Genomic DNA, 18,735 nt, shown 5'->3' with positions numbered 1-18,735 from the left:
CGCATTGGAAGGATTTGGGGTTTTGCTACCATGGCTGTGGCCGCACCTCACTAGACAAAGGAATCAGGGGAGCGCACCGTGTAAAGAAGAATGCGAAGCGCTGACTGACATCAGGGTAATTGTGGGGTACCCGCGGACTAGGATGGAAGGTGCAGGGAAGCCTCGCGTGGGTGGAGTAACCACCTGACTATCCATAGAAAGCACAGTCTCAGCAGTTGAAAGAGAGCTAGGGACTATAAAAGAGTCTGTGTGGAAGCGGCACAATAAGAGGACTGTGCACAGGGCCAGTCTGTCCCAAAGGTCATGCCTGCGCATGGGAGGCCATGCTGTCGTGCAGGCAGACTAGGAAGTGACCGTTGGGGTCACTATTCATGGTAAGATATCCCATTTAAGACAACAAGGAGCGAGCGGTGGGCAATTAAGACATGGCATCAGAACTCAATTTGAAACGATCTGCTGCCAATATGGCATTAATGAGCCAAAGGAGGGGGGAACAGTCGAATTTGAATTCCGACAGGCCTATAAATCCCAGATGGTCCTCCACCGAACAACCCTTGGCATCTTGAGAATTCAGTTATTGCATATGGACTTTACAGCTTTAGAGGCTTTGAAAGCAAGTTCAGTGTTTGAAGCATTGCCGAAAGAGACGCAGGACCTTCTAAGCAGAGTAATGTCGATCGCCAAGGAAGCCGCACCGAGCCCTATGTCACCGGTGGGGGATGCGCCGAAAATTCCAAAATCGCCTCGAACACCGAGGACTAAAAAGGACCCACAGGGAGCAGGACCGGTCCGTATGTCTCCGCGCAACCCGTGGTTTGGTAAGCTGTCTATGGAGGAGAAGGGAAAAACGGTTAATATTGAGAGCGATGATGAGGAGGAGGATTTCTAGGCATTCGTAGAAGAGATTGAACTAGAGGTAGAAATGGAAGAAGACATCTCGCCAGTACGCGCCGCAACAAAGCTGCCCAAGTATGTCCCTTCGCGGAAAGGGAGGGTAAAAGTACCTAAAGATTTGGATGCCATTAAAAGTGCACTCAAAACCCCGTTCCTCCCCGAGGGAATTCTGTTTGAAGGTTCAGCTGTGGGCCGCATACCCACGATGAAGTTTGAAGACTAGGACCTCATGGATAGCGAAAAGTTCCCTCATTTGGAAACTAGCCAATTGATGAAACAAAGCAAGGAGGGGGCAATTACAGTGTTGCAGCCACGGAAATGGCTGCACGGGGTGGAGGAGGCCGGGCTACTCCACCTCCTATGGATTCCACACTTTCATCGGGCACCAATCACGATATTTGTCATCAGGCAACTGCTTTGCCTAGTGCACGATGGGTACTTGTGGCTGGAGGAGCCCATTCCCATCACGATGGAGCTTATTCATAGGATTTCTTGACTTCCTTGTACGAGAAGGGACCTCGTGGAAATAACTGGCACAAGTGGAGACTTGGCGATTGCAAAGGCCATGAAAAAGAAATATAAGTTGGAGAAAAAGTAGAGGGGTTACGTTATCACTAGCATTCAAGACAAAGGGGTCTGAGTTGCTAACCAATTGCTGGCAGGAAAAGTGATGAGAAAATGCCGTGGAAACAAGGTATCAGCAACTGTCATCGCGCTGGCCGAGCAATGCGCAGAAGGGGTATGGTTCAACTGGGCGCAGTTCCTCTGCGAGGAGTTCTTGACGAACTGCAGGGAGGCCCAGGAGCAGGGTAAGACCTTCCACTACGCGTGGTTGCTCTTATCCATCTTGTTGGTTGTAGGAGAATTGCCTGAGGATAGTCAGTTTCCTCCCCTTGACCAAGACTTGCCAGAGGCAGCAAAATACGCGTCGCTTTGGGCGACAAGGCACGCCACGCGCATCCGCGAGATCAAGATCTTCTGGATACTCATGGAGGCAAGCATACGGATGGGGATCAACAAACGACCGCGCCTATCCCCCATGGTATACGACAGTCTGCGAAGCTTTGCAGACTTTAAAGCAGATATGCACAATGTGTATATCAGGGCGTAGAAGGATCCGGAGCAGAAATGGACCACACTCCCCTTCATCACAATTGATGACACTGTTTTCGCGGTGCTCAACTCATGGCCACTGGAATGGCGTGCACCAGATCTGGCGGCGCGTGATGAGACGGTGATTCAAAAACAAAAGGATGCCGCCAAGCTGCTAGCACAACAGAAGCGGAACGAGCAGCTAGCTGCAGAAGTACAGGCTTCCCGTGAGGCAGCGAAGGCCGCCGCGGAAAAGGCAGCAGCAACACCAGCATCTGAGGCAACCACGACGTAGGAAGGAAGAGGCCCGAACCTAACCACAAGACAAGGGACAGATGACACGGTGGCAAGCGCGAACCCACACACATCATCAACACAGCTAAAGCGGTCGCATAGTACGGAACGGACAGGGCCCAGGAAAAAGACCAAGGCTTCCAAATTAGATGGGGAACCTATTACACTAACCGAGGGTGACCTATACGACATCGGCAACACAGTTCGCGAGGTCACCAGGGAGGCGCTCAAGGAAGCAATGACGGAGTAGTAGAATGTGTTGGCGGCGCTCAGGGCGCAACTCCAGGAACTTCAGGTGCGGCCCCCACAGCAGGGAACAATAGCTGTCTACGGGGCTACGGGTACATCAGCAATAGAGCAGTAACTAGTTGTTGCGGGCCAAAATGGCTAATATCGTCGCGCTGCCAAAAGGAGCACTGATAGCGGACAACACGGAGGACAGAGCCGCGGTAGGCCGACTCAAGGGACTTGGCCTAAACTTGGCTGCCCTTCCGCGAGAGATATTATACCAGCTGCAGGATGGAGCGACGATAGAGCTTCGCGCTAGAGAAGGACGTGCAGTATAGATGCTTAGTGAACAACGAATCAACATCGAGCAACTGAGCCTCCAACGCGATGAAGCGGTAGCGCAGACTCAGCAGTTGGAGCAAATCGTCGAGGAAGCATGTCGTCGCGTCCCCGAGCTAGAGATTGCAACAGACTTACTAGTAGGTATGCAGATCCACAAATTGGCCAGTGGATTCCGCGAGGCAAAGGAGGAAGCAACGAGGATCCAGCTGGACCTCAACTTGCAGATCGTGGAACTGTGGCTGAAGGCGCAACCCTCTACACCCCTGGAAGTCAGAGAGCAGTGCCACCGCGCCATTCAATCGGGGTTGGAAGCAATAGAGCACGCCATACAGGATTGCACGGGCTTGTTAGATCAGTCACTCTTCACCCTCACTTCATTGTAGGAAGACCCAACGTTATAACGTTTAGAGACAGAAGCGCGGGAGTTGCAGCAGGCCTATGACAATGTCCGGGGGACCGCGCAGACAGTCGCCCTTACTCAGCGACTGGCCAAGATGAGGGAGGCCCAAGCTCTAAAGGAACAGGTGGACGCCGCGCGTCAGAAAGAAGTAGTGCTTAAAGCACGCATCCAGCCTTGGCTCGAGGAAGCATTCACGGTCACCGCCAAGATCGAGGGAAAGCTGGCACAGATGCAGGGCATATATGCACTCAGGCAAGGAATTGCACCTGACAACGACACATCGAAGATACGCGCACAACTAGTACAACAGACAACAGAAGAATGTGTTGCGGACGTAAGCGAAGTGCAGAGGTTGCTGGATGGACTCCGCGCGAAGATCACTGCACCAGCTGAGTGACTCGGGACGAGTCACGATGATTGTGTTGGGGGCCTGTTGGGCAGCGGATCCCCCCATAGCATGTTTTTGGGGCTTAAAGCCCGAGTTTTGGTCAATGTAATGTAAAGACCCTACAAAATGCGGGCGCGGAGCGCGAGAGTCTAGGGTTGTCCGCCCTAAAATAATGTAATTTAATATAGAATGTGTCGGCCTACCCATGGTCTGTGGACCATGGGATTGTATAAATAGAGCGAGGCTCTAAGTGTAAAAGTCAGTCTTAGTCTTAAGTCATATATTCTTTTGGGATGAGGAAGTCGCTTTGAGTCTGTGAGTTTGAGTTTTGGGTTGTAGTAGTAGGGAGAGGCTCTGCAGCTATGTGTGCAGAGGCCTGGTAGATTCTGTAGCTGTGTGCGCGGACCCCTGCAGCTGAGTGCGCAAGGCGGAGTTGGGATTGTATTTGAACAGAGGATTAATAAAAGATAAGTTGATTCTGAAATATTGTGTGTTTATGCTCCTGTTATGTTTATGCATCCCTTTACGGTTTTATGATTGTGCGCAGAACATTGGGTATATGCAATTAAGTTAAGATCTATAATAATAAGCACAGTAAGGATAAAAGATCTAGACAACACCTCGTCGCGCCCTTTACAGAGCTGCGCGGAAGGAGTGGCCCAAGTCGCGAAGGACAGACGACTGCGCGGAGCAACGCAAGTGCGCAGGATCGGTTCGCGAACTCCCCAGACTTCATCAAGACATCTCTAGGGTGTGAAAACCTGGTTCCAACACCCTCCCATACTACCTCGGGTGAGACCTCAGTTCGCGCACCGCGGACTGTTGCCGAAAGGGCCGGTAGTACCGGGATTTGCTTGGCTAAACTCTTTGCTGAACTTGGGTCAGGCCCCAAGTAGCCAACAAAAATCAAAAGCATAATTTGTCCACTCTTAACAGGAAATGTACCACAAAATGCAAAAGATGACTGGGACATACAAATTTAGCACATGGGAAAAAGCCAAACATGAGCTCTACCCCTTATCCATGGCCATCACCCTGGTTCCTATGGGCCCTATATGAGTCCCCTCCATCATTAAGGAACCCATGATTATTCCAACCCCTGGAGGGCGATGAACTGCCCCAACCTAAGGGGGTATCCACTACTATATATGACACATCATTCTCTCATCCCCTGGAGCTCCGAGCTGTTATGAATAAAAACCAATCAAAGGCAAAAAGGCATATGAAGTGTTGAAGAATCTTAGGGCAAAGTAGCGTAGTGTGATTCTTCGTTACTTGATAAAAATTTGTGGAGTATTTTTACTTTTCCTTATTAGCTTATTCTTATTCTTCTTCTTCTTATTAGTGCATATGTGTGTACTTCATCAAACTGCTACCAAAACATAAAAACAAGAACACACGAAGTTGGCTTTCTGCCAAGGCCAAAACCTCTCTTCTCTTGAGAGGAAAACCCTTGAGTGAATTTCTCATATTAAAGCTTCTATTGATCAATGGCAAACCCTAGACCCCTGAGAAGAGTATCCTCCAAGCACAAGTCAAGTCCTTCCTTCTTTCTGCACCTTATTCCATGACACTTCTTTCGGTACTTTGTTTTTCGACACTTCGTCCTCTTTCTTTCGGCACTTCGTTCTTCTATTCCTTGGTGGTAGGCTCTCTTATGCTAGTTCTAGAAGAGATGTTTCTTCTTGATCCTAAGTGTACCTACTCACATAGGATGATGCTTTTCTTCTCTTCCCCAATCGAGCTTCTTCTTCATGTAAGATTGCAGACTTGATGTGGCAGCACTACAACCCTAAACCTCGCACGTGTGGGAGGTTTCAAGGTGTATTTGGTTCCTTTCTCCTTCATATGTGAAAGTCTCTTCTTTGCTCCAGTGAGAGGCCTTATAGGCCTAAGTTTCAACCCCAAACAATGAGAAGCATGGGACTGTTATATTGTTGCTGATATGTCTACAGAAAGCCCTCCTTTTCTCGCACGTGTGACTACGTTTTGCCCTAGAAACAGTCTTTCAATCTTCGCTTAGACTTCTCCCTCCTTCACTGCACTAGAGGCTCTTTATCTTCGGCTTGTCTCACTCTAATTTCGACTCCTTGTCTTCGCTTATTTCAGAGATCCTTTTTTTTGCATTATAGAGGAGTGAACAACCTCTATATATAGAGGTATGTCCCTCCATTTAGGCCGACTAGAAGGCAGACTTGTCACCTTGTTTGTAGGCCGACTTTGAGGGTTGTTTGGAGGCCGATTTGTTGAGCAGACTTTGGATAGTTTCTATGGTGGTGTAGCATGCTTGAAGGAGCTTCTTGATGGTGCCTTTGCATAGGAGTAGACTTGACTTTGCTTGGAGGTTTTCCTCTGACTTTAATATATATTTATACATGATGTAACATGTCCTTAAGGTCTTTAACATAATTCTTTTGACTCTTTGATTCACCTATAGCACTTTGACATGTGTTAGACCTACTTCAATGAGCAAGAAACTCATTGACATATATTATAAAATTAATATTTCTTTTCTTGCATAAGTACAAATATCGAAAGTACATTTATGAGGACCGAACTTAGTTACATTTCCTTCAACACTCCCTCTTAACTAGGGAGGTATTCATACAACATTACAAGGTGTTTGTCTATTATCAATCTTTGAAGAATTCACATAAGAGAAACCAGATTAGGAATCCATCTGTCATAGCATCATATCCATCAACATTGTCATAGTGCAAGGCCTTGACTAATAGCTCCATCTCTTCATGGGAACATGAGCTACAATGCTGGCGAGACCTATGATTCATAGACACCTTCAATCATTGTCTCTCAAGGTACATACCCACCCGGGTGTTCATTGAGTATGACCTTCTAGGACTATTCTTGTCTTGGGTTTCCAACCCTCAAAGAATATCGGTCCCCTTGCCTACTCCTATCTTGGATGCCCTACACATCCTCAAAGAGTATCAGATGTCAGATGATTACCCAATCCTCCCATTCTTTCTTCGCAAGTGAAGACAAGAATGTTGTGTCTATCTTGTGTCTACATTTCCATTCATGGCCTTCATCTAGACTTATGGCTGTTAGTCTTGGTCTAGTGCATGACCCATGAAATGGAAAAACACAATTGTCACTCCTTTGTAATCAGGGGTGATCCAAAACTTCCTCGTGATCAGGGATTTGTCAGATCTCCCTCTTAACTAGGGACTCTTTCCTTCGTCAACAACTTCTTCTTTGTGGGTTCTTCAGCTGCTTGATTTCCTTCCTTTCTTTGATGTCATGAAGTCTTTGTTCGAACTTCTTCTAGGTAGGGCACCATCCATCGATCACTTTCCTTCCTAGTTTGTCATGTCATTGCTTCCTTTGTGGAAAGTGTCTTTCTTGCCATACATCAAGTTTCGTCATCTGGCTACTCTTTTGTCATCTGTCCATGCTTCAGAATACTCTTCTCATGGATGCTTTGTTGTACTTGCTTGTTTACATGCTTTGACCTAGTAGCCCATCATGACTTCATCCTGATATTACTTCAACATTGCTTTTTCTTTTGTTGGATGGCTTCTTCATCACGACATCTTCGTAGAGTAGAATCAGTTATCTGCATCTTTCATATCTCCAAGGCCTTCATAGGTGTCAAGGGTCCTTCCTTCCTTTGTCAGAGTTGTCCTGCCTTCTTTCGGGAGATATCTTCAAAGTATTTTATCAGATAGTGATTCTCGGTGATCATGGTGTTCCTCACATGCTTGATCTCTTTCTTCATTTGCTCCTTCTTAGGTAGATAGGTCAACCATCTTCTGCTTCTTGTGAGAGCATTTCTTCCTTGGTTGTTTACTAGACTAGTCAACATTTCTTCTTGCTTTGTAGCTAGCAATCTTATACTCCTTATGTGAGCATATTCTTTTGTTGACCTTCATTGCATTGTAGTACATGCCTTCGAGCATGTTCTTGGTGAAAGAGATTCTTTCATATTTGGTCATGTTATAGAACTATTCCCATGACTCAATAATATACAAATGACTAAAGTTTGATGCATACATACCTCATCTTGATTCTCCTTTGATCATCTTAGCTTCATTTGGTTGTCCTTGGTGTGGCCCTTCTTACTTCATCTTAGCTTGCTTGTATATCATCCTTTTCTTGAATCCCATGAATGGGATTCCCAATGAGACATCTGCTTTGGTTCATGAACCTTCTTTTGAAGATTCCATCATAGGATCTTAGAGACCCTTTCCTTGCAAATGTTTCCTTTCTTTTGATGATGGAGGTCTTCTAAGATCATGATCAATTTTCTTTCATCGTGGATGAGGTCTTATACTAGGTATGTTTATTCTACATGAATATCTTGAGCTATATCTGCCATGCTCCTATATTCTAGAGGATATTTCTACCCATGCATTTTTATTCTTATTATAAATGCTACATCTTCATGAGTATCTAGAACTCTATGTACATAATGCTTGTAGATTCTAGAGGATGGTTCTAGCCATGCAATATTCCTACATGCTCCTATACTACTCAAAAACTTGAAAGAAGACTAGAAGTAAATAGTTTGTCTTAGTGATAGTAGAGATCCGAAGGATCTTCCTTCGTTTGCTTCTTTTCTTCTTCTTTCACCTCTTGAGTCATGTGAGCTTCTTCTCTCTTTCTTTTGTTGTTGTTGTCCTTCTTAAGCTTAGGACAAATCCTTTTGAAGTGTCCATATTCTTGACATCCAAAACATTGGATTTTGGACATGTCTTTGTTGTTTGTTCTTCGTGGACCAAACTTGCCAAATTTACCTTTTCTCTTGGCCATGGTAGAAAATGCTTGCTCCTTTGATCCCACATCTTCTTTTGCCTTGAGTCTGGTTTCCTTTGTCCTGCATAGAGACCACGTTTCACTAAGAGTGGTTGCTTCCTTCTTGGCATATATGCTTGATGTGAAGTTGCCCCAATCCTCATGTAGAGCATTGAGTACTATAGTGGTCATTTCTCTGTCAGACATGACTTCCCCAAGCTCTTGAAGTTGATCTCTCATTTAAGAGATTTTCATGAAGTAGGGAGCTATTCCTTCCTTTGTTATCTTAATCTTGTATAATTCATTCCTCAGAGATATCACTTCTCCGGTTGTGGATACGGAGAATAGCTCTACTAGTTTATCATAAATTTCTTTCGATGTCTTAAATTTGGAGACATAGGGAATGAGAGAGTTTTTGATTGATTCTATCAGAATCCTTTGAGCTCTTGTCTCATCCTTATTGTACTTGGCTAAGGCTTGAGTTTGTTCCTTAACAGGGATAGTGATATTCCCTTTGACATGTTCTAGGAGTTCATTTTCCTTGAGAAGTAGATCAGTCCTCTTCTTCCATGCAAGAAAGTTATTGGTACCTACCAATTTATTGCTTTCCTTGCAAAAAGACATTGATGTATATTCAAAAGGGGACATGTACTTACTTCATAGATTTTGAGATGTAATGAATTTGCTTCCTCCTTGAAGACTTGATGGCTTGCCTTCCTAGGATCTTGATGTTCTTCAGGTTGCCTTCTTCAAGTGGACTTGTTTGATGACGAGATTTGCTTGATGACTTGTAGCTTGATGTAGGTCCTACTTTAGTCTGGTCTTCTTTGTAGGTGCCTTTATGTAAGGCTCTTCTTCTAGCTTTGTAGACCTCCTTGATGAATGAGGGATTGCATACCCTTCTTGTCCTTGAAGTGATTGAGACTTCTAGGCTTGATGCTTCAACTTTGTAGATGCTTCTCCTTGATGAGTGTTCTTGAGTTGCCCTTTCTTTGATGTGTCACCTTAGCTTTGATACCATGTTGAAGAATCTTAGGGCAAGGTAGTGTAGTGTGATTCTTCGTTACTTGATAACAATTTGTGGAGTATTTTTACTCTTCCTTATTAGCTTATTCTTCTTCTTCTTCTTATTATTAGTGCATATGTGTGCTACTTCATCAAACTGCTACCAAAACATAAAAACAAGAACACACGAAGTTGGCTTTCTGCCAGGGCCAAAACCTCTCTTCTCTTGAGAGGAAACCCTTGAGTGAATTTCTCTTATTGAAGCTTCTATTGATCAATGCCAAACCCTAGACCCCTGAGAAGAGTATCCTCCAAGCACAAGTCAAGTCCTTCCTTCTTTCTGCACCTTATTCCCCGACACTTCTTCCAGTACTTTGTTTTCCAGCACTTCGTTCTCCTACTCCTTGGTGGTAGGCTCTGTTATGCTAGTTCTAGAAGAGATGTTTCTTCTTGATCCTAAGTGTACCTACCCACATAGGATGATGCTTTTCTTCTCTTCCCCAATCGAGCTTCTTCTTCATGTAAGTTGCAGACTTGATGTGGCAGCACTGCAGCCCTAAACCTCGCACGTGTGGGAGATTTTGTGGTGTATTTGGTTCCTTTCTCCTTCGTATGTGAGAGCCTCTTCTTCGCTCCAATGAGAAGCCTTATAGGCCTAAGTTTCAAGCCCAAACAACGAGAAGTATGGGACTGTTATATTGCTGCTGATATGTCTACAGAAAGTCCTCCTTTTCTCGCATGTGTGACTGCTTTTTGCCCTTGAAACAATCCTTCAATCTTCGCTTAGACTTCTCCCTCCTTCACTGCACTAGAGGCTCTTTATCTTCGGCTTGTCTCACTCATATTTTGGCTCCTTGTCTTCGCTTATTTCAGAGATCCTTTTTTTTCTTTATAAAGGGGTGGATAGCCTCTATATATAGAGGTCTGTCCCTCCATTTAGGCCGACTAGAAGGCCAACTTGTCACCTTGTCTGTAGGCCGACTTTGAGGGTTGTTTGGAGGCCGATTTGTTGAGCAGACTTTGGATAGTTTCTATGGTGGTGTAGCATGCTTGAAGGAGCTTCTTGATGGTGCCTTAGCATAGGAGTAGACTTGACATTGCTTGGAGGTTTTTCTCTTTGAATTTAATATATATTTATACATGATGTAACATGCCCTTAAGGTCTTCAACATAATTCTTTTGCCTCTTTGATTCATCTATAGCACTTTTACATGTGCTAGACCTACTTCAATGAGCAAGAAACTCATTGACATATATTATAAAAATAATATTTCTTTTCTTGAATAAGTACAAATATCAAAAGTACATTTATGAAGGCTGTACCTAGTTACATTTCCTTCAAAATGAAGAAGGGTGGAAAAGCAAGGGTCGGGGTAACTCATATACCGCGATGTGCTCCCTCCTACACTCATATACCCAGGTGTGGGCTTACCCTATTATAGCTATGCTTGTGCCATGACATGTGGTCCGGATGTTTCCCCTCATCCCCACTGCATTCCATTACTATATCATTTGCCACCTGCCACTTGAGGAATGTACCATGGATATGTCAACCCCTTTAAAGGTTGAAACCACCTAATAGGGTCCTTGATTAACTCCTTATTGAGCTTGGAGACAATTGTACATGCCAAAGACCACTATGGAAGGGCATGCCACCATGAAGTGCCCTATTGATCCCATGTCTTGTAAGCTCTTTTACTTGATTACTCTAATGATTTGTTGTATTGGAGGTCAAGGGGACGCATTGGAGCTTCTGCATGGTTGCAGGTGGGTTTCCATTTGGGGCTTTTCCCCCTTTGTGGGTTTTCCCAGGGTAAAAATTCTGTATTGTCTCTTGTGCACTGTGATCTCTATTTTCTTGTACATGAATGGTTAAAAGTGCTGAAGTATAATTGCTTCACGAAGATCAAATAGGGGCTAAAAGAATGATAATTATTCTCACAAGTAATTATCAAGATCAGAAATTATGCTAGTCACTATTACACTTGAATTTCCAACAGAGATTAGGTTTGTGGATTTGGTCAATGACTCAAACTTATAGAAGGAAAGCTAGTCTAAGGGAGAGGATACATCAAGTGAGCACAAGATAGTGAGATAGTGAAATCCCAGTGATTGGGTGAAGAAGTACTTTCATCAATGTGTGCAGGGTTCGAGGAAGAGTGCAAGGCACAGCAAGGGAGAAGGATCTAGATCAGCTGGCAAGATCAAAGGACAGATCTGCAGATCTTTTGATCAGCTGGATCATTTCCAGGTTTCCTTGTATTTGTGTATTTCCTCAGTGGGCGATTATCCCAGGAAAAGAGCCCTTGTGTGCTGTAGATTATTGTTAATGAAACAACAGATTTTGAAGGGCAGAAATTATGTGTGCATGTGTTTGAGATTGGTGAAAGTTTGGTAATGCTGTTTTCTATTTTTGGCATGTTAAAATGTTATCTGTTCTTTTTATGCAATAGATCTGTGTAATAATCTGCTAGGAAATAATTAGCCAGGTTGCTGGGGTTAGAAAATTAACACATTGGCTAGTACCAATATTTTGGACTTTAATCTAAAAATGCTAGTTTGTGAGGTAACACCTAGTTAGTTATCTGCATCATAAAGTGAATGATATTCTTGAATCTTGATAGACGTGCAAGCTTCTTACTTTTTTCTGTGCAGAATCCAGATGTGTCATTATGGTTGACATTGAATTGATGCCTAGTTGATTTTGATCTTGAGATACCTATGTGAGTTTGTGTTAGCCAGTAGTTTGTGATGTTGCTGCTAGGGGCTGGTGGAAATTGTAGTATGGCATTTTGATTCATAGCTACTAGACAGCCTGGTGGGCTGCCTGAAATTTGAATGGTATGGCCTTTTGATGGATAACAACTAGACAGCGTAGTGGGCTGGCCACCAGAAGTGATGAGGCTTTTGGTTTGTGATAATACTCCAGGAATGAACTATATAATTTTTTTGTGATTCTTGCATGTGAATAATGAGATATACCTTCTAACTGCATGCGATTCAGTTTTTAACCTAACTATTGTGTATGCAGATATATTTGGAGAGGATTTTGTCAGTGGTGTTAAGCGTATCAAGGCTCTGGGGATTGTAGGTTCCGCTGGTTCTGTATCACTTCATGATATAAGAAGATTGCAGCAGTCAAATGAGGTGATAATCGTTGCTTCTTGATAGTATGTTCCTTATTTTCCCAGTGCAACTTATGTTACATGGCCACATTACTATACTATTCTTAACTCTAATGGTCCCTCCAGCCCTCGTTACATCACTAGGAAGAATCCCTAGGAAGAATCACACCAGTTGATGTTTCATGAATATATTGGCTCAAGTGTTTTTCTGTAGCAATAGCATTTGAAGGTTTTCAGTGCAGTCGTTATTTTACAAACATGGAATTATAATTTTAAAATTTAACTATTATCTAGACTGGCATGCAGGATTTATGTCAGCAGTTGGAAGCTCATGTTCTGACTACTGAAATACTACACACAGAAGCCCAGGCCACTTCAGGTCACCATGATAAAGTTAGTAACATGCCTTGATCTGTTTTCTATTCGTATGATATATATTAGTCTTAAATTCTTAATAAATTTGTTAGTGTTATTATTATTGAATACTTCTATAGTTCTAGCCTAACATCAGAAATCTAATGTAGATTTTCTCATTCCTACAGTCCTGGCATTTTTAAATACCTCTAAATTGTTAGACTAGGGACAGGAGTTCTGAACATGACAATTTAAAGTTCGGTAGACAATTGTGGTTCAAGATCAGTAATGTACATAATGGATATGAAAGATGTACAATCAATTTCATGTTTTTGACACTGAGACCTGTTTCCCGGCATTTGGCTAATTTTAGGTGCTTTATCATCATAGGAATCAGTAGAGAAGAGAAAATGAAAATAACATGTGCAAATTAGAGTTGTCAGAATTAGCAATGACGGAGACTTATCATTTTTGAAGGTTTGAGACTTGTTTTGGTAATTTTGCTGTTCAAAATTAAAAAACCTGGCCAGAAAAAGTGAGATGATCTGATGATGTTTTTCCATAATGAGGTGGTTTGGAGAACTAAAGCCAAACCATCAAGATATCTGGGATCACTCCTCTGTACTTTTTTTTCTACATTTGGGCTTTCATTCTTGGATTATCCCCCCTCTCACTATTTTATTTTCATTTCATCACGAGTGTTTCCTCCCTTTTTTGACACTTAGGAGTGCCTTTGTACTCTCATACTACTATTGTAGCTTGCTGTACTTTTTAGTGTCATAGACCTATGTTTTCGTCACTTGTTCAAATTGATAAAATTATCTTAGCTTATCTTGGACAATTTCATTACCAGATAGATCTCTAACTTAATATGAGACATGAATTGTTAGCTATCATTTGACTTTGGGAGAGGTCCTAAAATGCTTACCAAGGCCCACACTTGCATAAATATCACAATTGGAATTATGTTACCAGCAATAGTACAGGGATTAGGAATAAAGACTAGAGACTTGCCAACAAATGACTCATTAGAAGGATGTCATCGAAAAAGGCATCATCGACAAAGAATCTTTGGACAAGAGCATCTCTCGCTAGATTATCCATTGACGAAGCAATTGTTGACAAGTTTTCATTGATATTCCATGGATGTTGGTGGAAGGTTCCATCGATGAGCAATCTAACAACAAGCAAAATCATGAAGTCGATGAAGGTGAAATCGCTGAATCTTGCAGGGTGTTGTCAAAAGCAATGTATTACAATCTTATCCATGGAATTTTGGAAGCTATCAAGGACATTGTTAGATGGAAAACATGTGATAGGTTTGCACACAAGCTCAGAAGCAGTTGTGAATATCAATTGAACTAGAATGATTCCTTTAGGGGCGTGTAGCTAGCATTTGGACAAATGGGCAAGAATCAATCAATTTAGGAAGGGGAATGTTGTCGCTCAGATTATAGAGGCACGGTGCGACAACGAATCAGGTTGGGGGCTGTCATCTTGATCCCCCACCTCTTCGTTCTAGCTGTCTCCCAACAACAGGCTATGGGGGGTAGTCCCTATGGAAGATAGAAATGTAAGACTTGCTGGCAACCAAGGAGTTCGAGAGACATGATTGAATGGCCTAGCCACTTGGTTGATTTAGCAAGATTTATAGATTAGATTAGATTTAGATATTAGACTAGTGCCTTGTGGAGTCAATTTCTTGTGAAAATTTCTAACATGAAATTCTACTGCAGTAACTGATTTATTTCTCCTACTTATTTTCCACAATAAGTTATTTATAAAACCCTAGCAAGATTTATAGATTAGATTAGATTTAGATATTAGACTAGTGCCTTGTGGAGTCAATTTCTTGTGAAAATTTCTAACATGAAATTCTACTGCAGTAACTGATTTATTTCTCCTACTTATTTTCCACAATAAGTTATTTATAAAACCCTTCAGTAAACATCAAAGTAAATTCTATTGCAGTTGTCCCATAATAGCATAGAGAAAAAAAAATGAAATACAAGCACAAGAATTAATCACATCAACACAATTGTTTTTGGACAATAGTCCCTGGAAAAACCCAATGTGGGAAAACCGGTGCAACAGATGAGGGCTTATTTATTATTCTTCAGCAACAATATCTTTACAAGGAATGATTTGCAGAACATAGAGAAACCTTTATGAAAACACCTGAGATAATTTTCCTCCACCCTTCAGAGAAATTCTGATGCCCAAGAGACCCTCCAACCTTCACTGTGTCACCTTTGCGTCATCTCTGCGTGAGGACTGCGTCCCTTGTTGTGCTGCCTCTCTGAGTTGTCCCTCTGATGTACTGCATCACCTCCTCCTCAGTCTCTGACTGATGCTGATACCCTCCTTTTCCTTCACCTTGCAACTCTCCCTCTGAAATTGAACTCTTACTTCTTGAGAATTGATTTCCCTTGGGTTACTGAGTATTTGCTCGGTGTATCTCCAAATGACTCTCAAGCCTTCATTTATACTTTTCCTGTTGAGATATCAACGACCGTGATCTAATCTCTAATCAACGACTAAGATTAAATTAGACTTGATCTTTGTCTCTTAGAAGCTTCTCACCCATATTTTCATTAATACCCATTAATATTTTAATCTTCCTAAGTTTAGACATAGGAACCCCATTAAAAATATTAATTATTTGAATAAAATACAATCCAGGTGGAATTTCATGGTTTTTGGGTCTTGGAGATCTCATGTGTTCTAGCCCCTCCACAAAATTTCGGAGCTAGAGCACATCCGATGCTACCCAAAAATCAACATTTCTTGCTTTATCTCAATTAAAGACCAAGTAACTGGATGAACAACCGCTGCCTGAATGTTTAACTTTCCTATATGCCATGCAAATCCTAAGACTTAAGTGTGATGCAAGGATCTTGGTAATTTTTGATTAAATTTCTATTCTAGGTGTATCCTTCCCCTTAACTATTTTGAAGCTAATTTCTAGAGTAGGTTGTGAGAAAGAGGCCAAGGGGAAGCAAGCAAAGGCTTGATTAACGATACCTCCCCTTAGGTACTAACCACTCGGTGCCTCTGGCGTTGTAGAGATTATGGCTCTGACGACTGCAAGGTCACCGTGTTAACTATTAAAGAGGTGTTAGGCTCCTCAAGCTAGATGAGAAAGGTGGTCCTATTCTTCTATCAACCAAGCTTATGCTTGGAGGTAAGTTATTAAATGCAAGACTAGCTTATAATGCTTAATGCAATATTATGAGTGTTTTCTTGTGTTAAGATTGTTTATATTAAGTACTTCGTTTTGATTATCTTATGACAAGAGTACTTAATTGATGAATGGAAAATCAATCTTAACTACAAGAGTATGTGCCAAATTAACAAGTGTCAACAAGAGATATCCACGATACGATTACTTAACAATTACTTGAATCAAAGATCACTAATATGCTCAAGATAAAGATATCATCCACGGATGATTTTAACCATGAAACAAAAAAGGACAATATAGTACCTATCCACTTAGATAATTAGCCAATGAGACAATGTGAGATTCTAAATGTTCCTAGCCAATATTCCTCAACAATGTTAACAAGACAATTATTAAGAGATGTGTAACTAGATTCACCAATCTTAAGAACAAACAATGATTCTTAGATTTTCAATTAGCCAATATCACAAATTGCTCGAGAGACATTCAATGATATTCAATTCTTGATCAAGTGCTTGTGGGAGTGAATTTATTCAAGTGCAAAATTGGAAACTTTGAAACTGACAATAAACCACAAGTGTTAGTGCTCTCAGCATATGAAGAACTTCTCCAAATGTTAAACAACTTTAGGAAAGACAAATGTAAATAATGCCTTCAATTACTAAGAACCAATGAAAACACTTATGCTACTTATGTTCCAACTTTATCCAAATGAGCAATAATCCAACTTTTATGATAGTAGTAGATTACTCAATGAATTATTCAATGCCAAATATATTAAACAAGCCCAAATTACTCAATTTCATAGGAGTACTTAAAATGCAAAATGTCCTTAATGATGCTAAAATTCACTGTTCTAGATTAGACTTATTATGTAGAGATGGCAGTTACTTATTTTTCACGAATGAAGCCAAAATATGAGTGCTCTGTTACTGCTCAAACTAGCAGGGGACCTAAGGGGAATCCCTAAAGGGCAAATGCTAGGTCAAGGGCAACAAACAAAGTCTTAGCCCACTATCACCTTAGTTAAGGCTCCCTTCTATTTATGGACTTTCATCGATTGGAGGAGACCCGATATGAATGGAGTCACTAATGTGTAACAAGTCAATGATATGAGTGACCCAAATCCTTTTTGAGAAGGTTTTGAAGAATGGGCTAGGTCTGTGCTTCTGTCCCCTAGACCCCTTTTTAGGACTTAACCTTGGATTCTAGCCCCGTAGGATCTCTTTTACTGACCACTTGGTTTCAGGGATGGTATTTCATGGGAAACCTTGATTTTTTGTTGGCATGGTCCCTCTCCCTTATCTGCTTATATTACCCTCTTTCCATTCATTATTACCCCATCCATCACTTCTCCAACCTGGGTCCACATTCCTCCATCGGGTCCACATAGGGTCAGCTCACCCCTCCCCCTTGTCGACACCTTGGGTCATGGCTTGGAATGAGGCCCGGAGGTTGATGTAGCTAAAAAGAAAGTCAAGAGCATATATGGGAACATTCAACAGGAAAATTACCACAAAATGCAAAAGATGGCCGGAACAAAAACATTTAGCACATGGGCAAAAGCCATTACATGAAGCTCTACCTCGTCATCATGGCCATCACCCTGGTTCCAACAGGTTCTATGAACCTTCCTCATCATATACAACCCCTGGTGGGCAATGAACCGCCCCACCTTAAAGGGGGGGATTCACTGCTATATCTTGTACATCATGCTCTAACCCCTTGAGTGTTGAGCAGTTAATCAAAGAAAATCATAAAAAGAAAAAGGCATATAAAGAAGGCTGGAAAAATCAAGGTCAGTGCACCTCATGAACCACGATTGCTCTCTCTTACACCTTATAAACCCAAGTGAGGGCTTCCCTCTTATTAGCTACCCTTGTGCCCCAGCATGTGACCTAGGGCTGCCCCCTCTCATTCCCTACCTCATTCACCTATCTGCCACATGCCAACACCTTTTGACATATGTACCTTGACTACATTATCCCCTTTTGAAGCAGAAACCACCTAGTAGGGTACTTGGTTAACCCCATTGGGAGTTTAGGAGACATTAGTAGATCCCGAAGCCCATTATGGAAGGGCAGGCTATTATGAAGTTCCCACTTGTGGTCTATGATTAGGTAAGCTTATTTTCTCGATTTCTCTAATGACTTGTTGCACTGGAATCCTAGGGGACGCATTGGATCTTATGCAAGATTGTAGATGGTTTCTATTTGGGGTTTGGTCTCCCTATATGGGGTCGTAATCCTCCAGAGGGCTACATTGGCACATATAGGGTGAGCATTGAGAGCCATGGGCCTCTACAACAACAGATTGCACTTCATGTATTTCCATAGCCATTCAGAGATTGCTCGTGGTTCACTCATTGTACAGGAGGATGCACCTAATCCATCATGCCTAACTGGCCCTAGATCTACCCCATACGCTTGGCAGATGATCCATGACTTGTACGATGATGTGGGATCTCTTACATTATCATCCTAGCCCTTAAGGGCAACCTGCAGGCACCTTTGATTTGTTTGGAGACCCATGAGGACACTAGTGTGCCCCCACAATCATTTGGAGCACCACAAGTTATTACAAGGGGCCAACCCCTTGTCCATTGCTTTTGAGGGTCCTATTTTTCATTGTGGCACCCATGGATCTCATTAGGCCTCTTAGAGGGCCCTACGGC

General features: G+C 42.3%; 1 protein-coding gene across 3 annotated transcripts in view; it reads left to right on the top strand.

The window, feature by feature from the left end:
* The window catches only part of LOC149220267 (uncharacterized), a 519,697-nt gene that overhangs the window by 237,465 nt on the left and 263,497 nt on the right, over nt 1-18,735 (top strand). For 2 of the 3 annotated variants that reach the window (XM_089384737.1, XM_089384736.1), the window contains exons 5-6: nt 12,430-12,545; nt 12,818-12,916. In XM_089384737.1, coding sequence (XP_089240863.1) covers nt 12,430-12,545; nt 12,818-12,916 — 215 coding nt within the window. The remainder of the gene's footprint in view (nt 1-12,429; nt 12,546-12,817; nt 12,917-18,735) is intronic. The other variant, XM_089384738.1, reaches the window with a different exon arrangement.

The sequence above is a fragment of the Pinus tabuliformis genome, chromosome Q, assembly GCF_031772625.1.
Source record: "Pinus tabuliformis cultivar Carrire ecotype Pingquan chromosome Q, CPIR1, whole genome shotgun sequence".
Classification (NCBI taxonomy): Eukaryota; Viridiplantae; Streptophyta; class Pinopsida; order Pinales; family Pinaceae; genus Pinus; species Pinus tabuliformis.
Note: the sequence above shows the minus strand (reverse complement) of the source record. Positions and strands in the feature narration are given on the sequence as shown.